This window comes from Ahaetulla prasina, chromosome 1 (assembly GCF_028640845.1).
Source record: "Ahaetulla prasina isolate Xishuangbanna chromosome 1, ASM2864084v1, whole genome shotgun sequence".
Lineage (NCBI taxonomy): Eukaryota > Metazoa > Chordata > Lepidosauria > Squamata > Colubridae > Ahaetulla > Ahaetulla prasina.
The window spans coordinates 45296083-45309073 of record NC_080539.1 but is presented as its reverse complement, the minus strand read 5'-3'; the positions used below and the strand labels follow the sequence as shown (position 1 = coordinate 45309073).

At 38.1% G+C, this 12991-nt stretch overlaps 1 protein-coding gene across 1 annotated transcript in view; it reads right to left on the bottom strand.

Moving 5' to 3' along the window:
- Window positions 1-6702: 6702 nt before the first annotated feature.
- Window positions 6703-12991, bottom strand: part of KCNK12 (potassium two pore domain channel subfamily K member 12) — a 46560-nt gene continuing 40271 nt past the window's right edge. Inside the window, exon 2 of the mRNA XM_058163525.1 lies at window positions 6703-7598. Within this exon, the coding sequence (XP_058019508.1) occupies window positions 6703-7598 (896 nt within the window). The remainder of the gene's footprint in view (window positions 7599-12991) is intronic.

Sequence of the window (12991 nt, the reverse complement as noted above, 5' to 3'; positions counted from 1 at the left end):
CAAATAAACAATTTGGCTTCAGGAAAAATTATCATGCAATCTACAACTTCTACTGTAAAAACCTATGGACTACTAATCTTGATCTAGGTAAATCAATAGATGCAATATACATAGACTTCTGCAAAGCTTTTGACTCAGTAGTACATGATAAACTTCTCCTAAAATTAAAATCCTATGGCATTTCAGGACCCTTACACCACTGGATATCTGCTTTTTTGTCAAACAGACAACAAATAGTTAAAATTGGTAATGCTCTTTCAAATCCTGTTCCTGTCAAGAGTGGTGTTCCTCAAGGCAGCGTTCTTGGACCTACTCTCTTTATAATATACATAAATGATCTTTGTATTCATATCTCAAGTAACTGTGTTCTCTTTGCTGATGATGTCAAACTTTTCAACACCACTGACAATGCATCCACAATTCAAAAGGACCTTGATCATCTATCTGCCTGGTCTAAAATTTGGCAACTACAAATTTCAACCAGTAAATGCTCAGTCTTGCACATTGGAAGAAAGAACCCAATCACAAAGTACATGCTTGATGGACATTGCCTCAGATGACCCCACCCTGTCAAAGACCTTGGAGTTTTACATCTAACGATTTAAGTTCCAAAGCCCACTGCAACTACATAGCTAAGAAGGCTCTAAGAGTTGTCAACTTAATTTTACGTAGCTTCTTTTCAAAAAACACCACGCTACTGACCAGAGCATATAAAACATTTGTTAGGCCAATTCTTGATTACTGCTCTCCTGTCTGGAACCCTTACCATATATCTGACATCAACACAGTTGAGCGTGTCCAAAGGTATTTTACGAGAAGAATTCTCCATTCCTCTGAAACTAATAAAATACCTTATTCCACCAGACTTGATATCTTGGGTCTAGAAAACTTGGAACTTCGTCGCCTTTGACTGGATCTGGGTTTAGCATATAAAATCATCCGTTGTAATGTCCTTCCTGTCAATGACTTTTTTAGTTTCAATAACAATATCACAAGAGCTACAAACAGATTCAAACTCAATGTCAACCGTGCCAGTTTAGATTGCAGAAAACACGATTTCTGTAACAGAATTGTATATACTTGGAATGCATTACCTGACTCTGTGGTTTCTTCTCATAACCCCAAAGGTTTCACTCAAAAACTGTCCACGGTTGACCTCACCACTTTCCTAAGAGGACTCTAAAGGGGCGTGCATAAGAGCACAAACGTGCCTACCGTTCCTGTCCTACTGTTTCTTTCCCTATGTATATATACGTTTTTAGTACCTCATTTCTCCTCATATATACGTTCATATATTTATAACCCTTTATGCAATGCTTGTATATATATATTGTTATGACAAATAAAATAAAATAAATAAAATAAAATAAACACTGCTGGATGGAATTATGTTAGAGATATGTATGTGTTGGAAGGAAAATCCATCTGGTTTCATTCCAAGCTGGGAGCAAGACGCTGGAAACAACATGGAGGCTGATTGGAAAGAAAGTTTATTGAGCAGAAACACAAAGACAGTGTGTAGTTCTGGGTCAGCTGAACCAGAACCACAAACCCTGGTGGTTCTGCTTCATCATTAAACTTTCTTTCCAGTCAGACTCCATGTTGTTTCTAGCATCTTTCTCCCAGCTTGGAACTGAACCAGATGGATTTTCCTTCCAACATATGGGAATGATAGTGATCAGATAAGAAGTGGATTCAATCAAATATTGGTGCCTGAGAAAAAAGTGGTGAAAATGAGAACATTTTGAATGCAAAACAAAACAAAACAAAACAAAACAAAACAAAACAAAACAAAACAAGGCTACTGGTATAAGTAGTGTAAAGGATGAAATGTTAATTAAATAATTAATTGTGAAATACAAACAGGAAAAGGTTTCTCAATAACATTTTAAAGAAAATGTTGGATAACCATTTGTCTGAAATGGTGTAGGGTTTCCTGCCTGGGCAGGGGGTTGGACTAGAAGGCCTCCAAGGTCCCTTCCAACTCTGTTGCTGTTGTTGTTGTTGTTGTTATTATTAAAGAAAAAAGATAATAAGAAAAACCAACAACTGAATACAATATTAGTAATTAAAACTGATTATATTTAACAAAAGATGAACTAGCCCTAACAGCAGGATAATAACTATATAAAATTAAAGAAGAACAAGTTTGATCTAGTCGTTAAGGTGTCAGGTTAGAAACCAGGAGACTGTGAGTTCTAGTCCTGTGTTAGGAATGAAAGCCAACAGGGTGACTTTGGACCAGTCATTCTCTCTCAACCCATGAAGTCAGGTTCAGGAAATAAGCTGGTCAATCAATTGTTCTCACAACTAATGGATCAACACTTGGTTGATCAAAAAAATGCAGACCCCGCACTTTTGAGAAAATGCTAAAAAAAAACCTATATAAAATTAATTAAACCATTAAATCTGTTATTAAATCTAAACTGGAGAAATGTTAAAATATAAACATAGTGTGCTTATAGAGTAGCTACGCAGCTTGTTTAATATGTATGTGAAGATTACTGCAGATGGGAAGAATATGTTCCTCTGTAATAAGGGAGAGATAGATAAAGTGAACGCAAACATTATAGAAGAATTAGTTTGTTAAATGTGCCTGGCAGAAATGTTTGACAGAATTCAGATTGAAATCTCATTGTTCGTATTTTGAAACAGCACTAAACAAGTCTACCCTTCAGATACTTGAAGGCATCTATCACATCTCCCACTGAATGGATTGGGAATGGGTTCTGAAAAAGTGTGTAAAACAAGAAATGAGATGCATTGATGCTGTATGAATGATTGAATGCAAAAGAAAGAAAGAAAGAAAGAAGGGAAGGAGGGAGGAAGGAAGGAATGATCAGCATGAAAAAGTAATTCAAGGTGTTTTGGTCATATAGAAAGAATGTTTTGTAATGTTCCCTGTAAAACCAAAGAACCCTCTCTCTTACTTTTGTGAGTGAAAGTAAAGTGAATGAGTTGAGTGGAAGATGAAGACTGAAAAAATGTGGTTAGATAAGAGAAGATGAGATCCTTAAAAAAGGAGCAATGAAAACTTTAAAAAACAAAAGGCATTCTTATGCCTTTTATTCCATTTTCTTTTATTATTTCTTACCCTTTTTTTGCTCTTCACATCATGTTGCTAAAACTCAAGAATGTAGAGTGATGATTATATATATGCATGTAGGTAATTTATCAACATCTTTTACCATACTTTTCCCCTGGTGATTGAGACAAAGTTCTTCTGTAGTGAAATTATATGTTGAAATGTAAGAAGATAAACCAAAGTTTGAACAATCTCTCTGGTTGTAAAGAGGCTTTAGGGTCAAACTCCTTATATGTGTGACACAAATAAAACTGTTGGTTGTAGCTATCATCTCAATAGGTTTGATGCCCTTGTATAGATAATATTATGCCGGCTAGAGAAATAGCTGGCGCTGTTACAAGGCAGCTGTGTGTGACAAACTATTGGTCACATATCAATAACAATTTTCTAGATAAAATTATTAATATACTAGGACTTAATTGCATTACATGTCTGCTTAAGTTCAGGTCAATGGGTTTTGTAATCTCAGCAAGATTTCTTGCATTCTTTAAAAGCTGTCTGCTTATTTCAGTCATTGCTGGATTCAAGGCAGCCTTCTAAAAGAGCAGAAATGCAGCTCTTAACATACAGCAAAGCTGTGCAAACCATGAAACAACAACGTCAAGACAATCCATCAAACATACTTCAGATAGTCTGGAAGGAAAGAAACACCTCTTGTGTTATGTCAAGAAAATCAGTTTGAGTGAAATAATTTTGATTTCTGTTTTGTAGCAGGTTATTTCTTTAGCATCAGTGCACTTTATATTCAGTATGAAAGGTTCCACAGGCTGCTGGATTTTTCTAGCTGTCAAAATGAAAAACATGGCCATCAATACTGGCAGTAGGAGTAGTTAATGAAGATAACAGGTGCTTGAAGCTGTCACCTTAGTGAGAAAATTTGTAGCCTGCAGGTTTGTAACATACTGTATTAAAAGAGGAACAGTTGTTGCAGGCCAATCTACAAGGCATTTTGGAAAGATTCCTTATGTTATGGGAAGCTGTATAAGAAATGAAATCAACACAATTTGGGACTATAGCAAGAAACGAAAGGTTCCAATCAGTTATTGAGCAGCCTAAGATGCCAGGGGCCCAGTACAAATCATTCTCCTATACCTTGTTTTATAAAGCCCTTCATGAAACAAAAGGCTGCTTAAATATCATTATCCCTGGTTTGTAATGGTAATACCTCTCATCTTGCTATACAGGTTTTCTAACTCAATGCAAGTGTCAGCGTTCCAAAAAACACCAACTCCAAGTAAAAACTCTCCTCAAGAGTCTCCTTGAGCCCCTCCTGAAAGGTTACTGTATCCAACTCTTCTGGACATCATCCTGGATTATAATGGATCCATCCAAATAATGGATTATCAGGACTCATTTCAGTCAGGTTTCAGACCAGAATACAGTAGGGAAACAACATTGGTCTTGCTTGTTGATGACTTTTGATGGAGCTGGATTGGTGGTTGTGTATTTATGGCCTGTCCCCTTTTGGAGTACCTCAGGACTTGATGTACTTCCCCCTTCAGTTTAATATGTATCTGAACCTGCTAAGTGAAGTCGTCCATTAGTTTGAGGTCCAGTATCATCAGTATCATCCACATGACCCAGATGATGTTGCCAACTTAGTTTAGAAAAATGCTCACATCTCATAGGTGGGTTCTGCACAAGATGATGCTCTACATGCTAGGGAAAGTACATAAATTCTTCTTAATCTATTGCCCCCCCCCACAACCTATATATAGAGAGAAGCAGCATGGCTAAAAAATATTGGAAGGTCTAATGTATCTGAAGAACATTAATTGGAAAAAGTAGAATACATCATACTGGTTGATGGGAAAATCTGATTTCTGTAACAGTTGTTGGAATCTCAGCAGTTTGAAATAGACAATGTGAAACACATCCATCCTTAACAAGAGCTTGGCTATATTATCAGTGCAGACACAAGGTCTCAGCATATGTAGTTTGTGAAGATCAAGTGATCATTTGCCACTGAAGACACTGCATAAAAAGAATTTTGTGCCAAATGGCTGCTAGTTTTAATATTTACTTTGGAATTAGCATAAACTAAATTAATTACTACTATTATAATCAGTGAAACTCGTCTTATTGCTTGAAATGATGATAAAGGCTCTTTGGCCCCATCCTAATGGAGCAGAAAATCCAAAATCTTTAGACGTGTGCATATAGAAGATAGTTTTGCTCAGTGGATTTAAAGCAGGACTGGAATTTGGACTTCCTGAGTTTCAGTTGCAATTCTCAGTCTATAATGTAGGATGAAAAAGGAACTGTCTTGGAGAATTATTATACATTTTCTTTTCTTTTTAACAAGCATTTAAATAAATTGAATATATATCCATATTTCTTTGGTGCTCCAATTCATGAGCTCGACATAGAAGCAAAACAGAATTGCAACAGTTTTGAACTTTGATCACTGCATTTCCATCCTTTAAAACAGTTAAGCTTTTTGTTAGCTTAACACTATACTACGTTTTCCTCAGTCAGCAATGCACTTAATTCTATCAACTTTATATTATGTCTAGCAATAATGTGAGAAATAAAAGTGAAGTAACAGCAGAGATGTAGGCAGGGTATGGTCAAAAAGTCAAGATGGCAGCCACAACACTGTGACTGAGTCTCTGCTTGTTATAATTCACAGCTTTGATTGCACCCTCATATATGCCATCTTGACTTTGTTTTACCTTGCCAGTGGGCAACCCTGAGTTAGAGAATGCCTCAAAGGGTAGACAAGGGAACATCTGTATCTCTACCACTGTGCACCCAAGTGCTTGCTGGCTGACTAGCCATCTTCTGCAGTAGTCTGTACTCATAGAATGAGAGGCTGGCTGGTTAGAAACTGCATACAGGTAATCCTTGACTTAGGGCCACAATTGAGCCCAAAATTTCTGTTGTTAAGTGAGACATTGGTTAAATGAGTTTTGCCTCATTTTGCGACCTTTCTCGTCCCAGTTGTTAAGTAATCCCTGCAGTTGTTAAGTTAGTGACACAATTGTTAAGTGAATCTGACTTCCCCATTGACTTTGCTCGTCAGAAAGTTGCAAAAGGTGATCACATGACCTTGGGACATAGCAACGGTCATAAATATGAACCAGTTGCCGAGTGGTTGTGTCTGAATTTTGATGATATGACCTCAGGGATGCTACAATGGTTGTAAGTATGAAAAATGGCCATCAATCATGTTTTTCAATGTTGTTGTAACTTTGAATGGTCACTAAATGAACTATTGCAAGTTGGGGACTACCTCTACTTGCATGATGCTATTTGAAGCCTCTCCTATCTTCAGCACCACCAGGATGGCTATGACTGTTGGGATTTCTCTTTGCTTCTTGAGTGCTCTGTAATATCAGTGGTATGTGCTAGAGACCTTCTAAGTTGGCCAATGATGATTGATGATCCCTGATACTATTGGTTAAAGAATTACAAAAGCTTAAGGGAATAAATACTACTACATCCCAAAAAGGCCTCTTTAAAAATGTTAAATAATCAGCTTTTAGAAACAAGCAAAACATAAAGCCTTCCAGAAATTTGCCCTTGAGATGGATTTAATAATTTTTTAAAATATCATTTTATTAAATAAAGAATAAGAAAAAGTCTTCACGTTAAAGAAGATAATTTCAAAATTTCTACCTAGAATCACTCGTCTCTGCCAGTCTATTGTTCATGATCGCTAAAGCCCCAACTCCACCTGAAAAATCATTTTGTCTGGTGCTGATGCAGACATTCCTGGGATAGCCATTGGCCGTCTCTGATAACTGCTTCTGCAGAAGCGCCAGGGAGACTTTGTTAGAAGCCGTGAGATCCCTCATGGAGATCATCTCACCTGAGAGCCTTCTCCCTTCTGCATCACTATCATATTGTCCATCTGTTTCTATAGAGAAATTGTGCCGGCGGAAGCGGGATCCGGGTGTGATGGCATTGCGCCGCCCAAGGCGGGTATTTGGCTTATTGCAATCTGGGCAACATCTGCATCGGAACTTTCTTAGCATCCAGTTTAAAAGCTGCTTGATTACAATTGATATGACGTTAAAAAGAGAATATATGCAGCATACCCCCATTAATATAAATGTGAAATTCCCAAATCTGTATAATCCCTGATTTTGGTATACAGCATTCTGACTGCTCACCAGATCACCAAATCCAATGGTGCTGAAGGTGACAAAACAATAGTACAAGGAGTCAATGTAATTCCATCCTTCCACAGCCGTGTACATGGCAGAGGCACAGCAAGCTAGAGTAATGGCAAAGATTCCCAAAATTAGCATCACGTGATAGACAGATGGCTTCCACCCAATCAGGCTGTCCGCATCAGACATAGCAGAGCCCCTTCGGCAGGTAGGAGGTAGAAGGCCGCTTCTTCTCAGCTGTCTCTCACGGCAAGCCTTCATGACCAAAGCCAAAAGTGAGATAATACGTTCTAGAAAAAGGTTGAAGAACAAGATGGTTCCAGCACATCCAAAGAGACCATAAACAATAAGGAAGGCTTTACCCGCTATTGTTGCTGGTGTGGACATCCCAAAACCTGGAAAAATAAGGAGATAATAAAGCTGAATTGCTGAGGTGAGTTAAGATGAACAAAGCTAAGGTGAGTTAAAATAATGTGATCATTGAGATTGAAAAGTTCATTGTTTTGTTTTATTTCCTTTTATCACAGAGAAATGATCTACTGCTATTTAATGGCATTCCAAAACTATAGCATCTAAAGGCAGACTGCCTATGCAGTCAGGAAACTAAGGCCCTCACTCAGTGACATAAATTATTGCAATTGATTTGAGAGGATGAATACATTCATTAAAGCAGCCCATGAATCTTATTAAATTAAGAGAAGCAAGTTTTATGGGGACAGTGAATATATTTGGAATTCTGAGAGTATGTAATTCGCATCCTCATAAATGGTTTCTGGTGTATACAGGTAGTCTTCAACTTACGTCCACAATTGAGCCCAACATTTCTGTTGCTAAGTGAGAAATTTGTTAAGTGAGTTTTGCCCCATTTTATGACTTTTCTTGCCATGTTTGTTAAGTGAATCACTGCAGTTGCTGAATTAGTAACAAGGTTGTTAAGTGAATCTGGTTTCTCCATTGACTTTGCTTGTCAGAAGGTCGCAACAGGGGATCACATGACTCCAGGACACTGCAACCATCATTAATGTGAGTCAAGCGTCTGAATTTTGATCACATGACCACGGGGATGCTGCAATGGTCATAAGTGTGAAAAATGGTCATAAGTCACTTTTTTCAGTGCTGTGGTAACTTCGAACAGTTATTAAGTGAACTGTTGCAAGTTGAGGACTGCCTGTATTGTAATTATAAGTATTCGTCAACACGGATTAGTTTAAGAATTAAACACAATCAGAAACGTTTAGGGCAGGGGTGTCCAAACTTGGTCCCTTTAAGACTTTTGGACTTCAACTCCCAGAGTCCCTCAGCCAGCAAAGCTGGCTGAGGAACTCTGGGAGTTGAAGTCCAAAAGTCTTAAAGGACCAAGTTTGACACCCTGGTTTAGGGAAAGTTTTACTATTTGAAAGGCTTTTGGGGATTTTCCAGTTTTAAAATAAAATGTGGAAAGGGCCACTTTTGAGATCTTCAAATATGTAACAAGCCAGAATTATGACTCAGATCCATTAGATCAGGGGTGTCCAAACTTGGTCCCTTTAAGACTTGTGGACTTCAACTCCCAGAGTTCCTCAGCCAGCTTTGCTGGCTGAGGACTCTGGGAGTTGAAGTCCACAAGTCTTAAAGGACCAAGTTTGACACCTCTGCAATTAGATCCTTCAGAGGTATTGCTTGACCTGCATTTAAGATGTAACATTTGTAGTGGAGGATGATCCTTTTTTTCAGAATTTTATCAGACATCATCCCTGCAGCATTTCTTACAGTCAGATTTGTGTTTGACAACATTGCAATGTTTTTTAATAGTGAAATCCAAATGCTTTAATGCAAGGGCTGGTTTGTGCTTGTGTGGCTGTTGTGGGGAGGAAGGAACGGGAAATCTTTAATAATATACTGGTAGTGGATGAATCAAAATGTGCAGCTAAGCCTGTATTGGTAGAAGCAAAGCTTTGATAATACACTACCAGGGAGTCCACAGCTGTGGAGATTTAGAGCTCTGTGGGGAGAAAAATTATAGCCTTGCTTCAACTCTACATCAGTAGAGTTCTTTTCTGTGGTGCCTAAACAACTGAAGAACATTAAAAAAAAATATAGGGCATTGTCAATTATGTTCTTGAATCTTTCACCAGTAAATCATAGAGCAAGTCTTTCAAAGCAGCTTTATATTCCATTATGAACTCAAGAAAGGATTCTAGACACTGAAAACCAGAGAGAGTTTGCTGCTCGAGAGCTTCGGCTAGAAGGAGGAATGATACTGTGTAAGTCTCTGACAATATTGCAAGGCAAGCACAATTTTCCATCTCAAATCATTGCAGATGCACACTTTTGGTGGTGTGTCTGCCCTTCAGGTTAGACCAGACCTTTTATCTGACTGCTTGGATGCTTCCTCCTGTCCTTCAAGACATTCCTTCTGCCCTCCACACAGTGCAAGGATGACAATGAGCTATGTTAACAGTGTGATTTGAAATTTCAGAAGCCTGCATGTCATAGTACAGGTACCACATAATAAGCTTTTAGTAGTTTTTTTTTTCATTTTGTCACAACAGTATACACAAACATTGTCATAAATAAAACAATATATCATGAAGAAAACTTTAAGTTCATGCAAACATGGAGTCACATCTGTAAATCCTGATTCTATTGTATATCATCATATTATATAACATTAAAGGAAACATGGGATGAGTGCCCGGTTCACTATGCTTGCTTTCATGAATCTACAATGTTAAACCATGGAATTTAGCTGATTCACTGGGAACTCCACTTCCCTAGAGAAATTTGGGAATGTTGTTATGTAGCTATATGGCTCAGTGAGAGAACATATGCTTTGCATGTAGAAAGTGCTGGGTTTAGTCCCCATCCTTGAGAAAGGTAAGGATACAGCCCTGGGGGAATTATTGTTACACTGTGTGAAAAATAGTGAAATAGATTGCTTAATATTTATGTAGTTATTTTATATAACCACTCATCTCACATGAATGACTCTGGATGCCCACACAATTAAAAACAAAAAAGCCCAATTATAGTACAAATAAAGAACTAAAACAAAAACCATCAGAAAAACCAATTAAATAGTTTACAACTTTTGAGTCGATGTAACTCAACTTTCTCTAAGCCAGGTAGCAAGCTGGAAAAAAAATAATTCTTAGAATCATCATTGCATTGCAAATTAAACAGTACAATTTAAAATGCTAATACTCAAGAAGTGGAATAAATGTGCTTGTTGTGCAAGTAACTAACTAATAACAAGTAAAGTGAATCAAACATTTTTTTGGTAAATGGAACTGCTACCTCACCACCAGAAATTCTCAGACAAGCCTAGCCTTTATTCCTTTTTTATTTTATTGCAATTTTTTTAATCGTATGAAATTGAGTTTTTTCTTCATCCTCAGTCTAAGGTAAGGTCAGAAACGTCTTCTGCATTTCAAGATAGCCATGGGGATTCTGAAGAAAAATCAGTCTGACCACCATAGAATTAGACACAACTCATTGACTCATTTTAGAAATAGCAAACATGCTGTGTGGCAACACAAGCAATTTATAAGCATGGGGAAGCAGACCTGTTGGTGGGCCAGTTGTTAGAATGAAGGCACAGTAGATTAACTTTACAGATTCATCAGGAAACAAAATCAAAACAAAATGTGGAGGCTTAGAGATTTTCCCTACTTCGGAGTTGAAGTAGTATTCCTGTATCCTTGAATCTCAAGAAAGCTGTACCACTGTGAAATTTGCTCTCCCCAATGTTAGTTTCTTTCTGGTCTCAACTGCCAGAGTTCCCAGTCACTTGACTTCTCTCGAAGTTAATGAGACATACATACATGTGATGAGGCTGATGGTGATGTTGCTTTGAAAACATCTGTACAGCTAAGGGTAATTTAAGATTATTTTAGGCATTTGTTGGATATGAGATGAAGGCAATGAATGCCAAGGGGCACAATAGAAAAAAATACATTGCCCAAGCATGTTTGTGTTGCAGTTAGGTCCAAGGGGGAAATGATTAGTAGAGTGCTCAGTGGAACCTAGAAAATGGTCATGGCTACCATATTGATTAACTTTACAGTAATAGTTTGCATGCAGTGGTGGGATTCAGCCAGTTCTCTCTGGATCGCCTGATCCGGTAGCGATGGCGGTGGGTGGTTCAGAGAACCGGTAGCAAAATCCTGCCCCTCTGCCCCACCTGAGCCACATGATCATCAGAGTTTTTTTTCCCCCTTTAAAAAATGTTTTTCTTTGGCCAAAAAAATGCTTTTAAAAGTAAAAAAAAAAGCCTCTGATGATCCTGCGGCTCAGCTCGGATCATCAGAACCCTTTAAAAGCATTTTTTCTACAACCTCTTTGATCAAAGAGGTTGTAAAAAAAAGCTTTTAAAAGGTTCCTCTGGCGATCTCAGCTGAGTTGCCTGATCTCCAGAACCTTTTAAAAGCAAGAAAAAATGCTTTTAAAAGGTTCTGGCAATCAGGCAACTCAGCTGGGATAGTCAGAACCCTTTAAAAGCTTTTTTTCCCCGGCGAACCCAGCTGAGTTGCCTGATCATCACAGGCTTTTAAAAGCATTTTTTTCGGCCGAAGAAGTTGTAAAAAAAAGCTTTTAAAAGTAAAAAAAAAAAAGTTGGCTACGTCCACCCAGTCACATTACCACCCTCCTCACCAAGCCACGGCCACAGAACCGATAGTAACAAATTTTACATTTCACCCCTGGTGTAGTGGTTAAGGCAACAGCCAAGAAACTGGGAGATCATGTGTTCTAGTTCTGCCTTAGAAACGAAGCCAGCTGGGGTGACCTTGAGCCAGTCCCTCTCTCTCAGCCCTAGGAAGGAAGCAATGGCAAACTGCTTTAGAAAAGTGGTGCTAAGAAAACTGGAGGGATTAGTTGAGGCAGTCATCAGGAGTCAGCACTATCTCAAATGCACACCTGCAGGCTTTTGGAACCACTTGGATAGACAGAAAGCTTTTTGGGGAGAAACTGAAGAGGGATGATAACTGGGGAACTTTGTTAACTTCTCAGTTCTAAACTTCTTCCTTGTTAGAATAGAATAGAATAGAATTTTATTGGCCAAGTGTGATTGGACACACAAGGAATTTGTCTTGGTGCATATGCTCTCAGTGTACATAAAAGAAAAGATACGTTCATCAAGGTACAACATTTACAACACAATTGATGATCAATATATCAATATAAATCATAAGGATTGCCAGCAACAAGTTATAGTCATACAGTCATAAGTGGAAAGAGATTGGTGATGGGAACTATGAAACGATTAATAGTAGTGCAGATTCAGTAAATAGTCTGACAGTGTTGAGGGAATTATTTGTTTAGCAGAGTGATGGCCTTGGGAAAAACTGTTCTTGTGTCTAGTTGTGCTGGTGTGCAGTGCTCTATAGCGTCGTTTTGAGGGTAGGAGTTGAAACAGTTTATGTCCAGGATGCGAGGGATCTGCAAATATTTTCACGGCCCTCTTCTTGATTCGTGCAGTATACAGGTCCTCAATGGAAGGCAAGTTGGTAGCAATTATTTTTCTGCAGTTCTAATTATCCTCTGAAGTCTGTGTTTTTCTTGTTGGGTTGCAGAACCGAACCAGACAGTTATAGAGGTGCAAATGACAGACTCAATAATTCCTCTGTAGAATTGGATCAGCAGCTCCTTGGGCAGTTTGAGCTTACTGAGTTGGCGCAGAAAGAACATTCTTTGTTGTCCTTTTTTAATGATGTTTTGATGTTAGCTGTCCATTTGAGATCTTGCGATATGATAGAACCCAGAAATTTGAAGGTTTCTACTGTTGATACTGTGTTGTCAAGTATTGTGA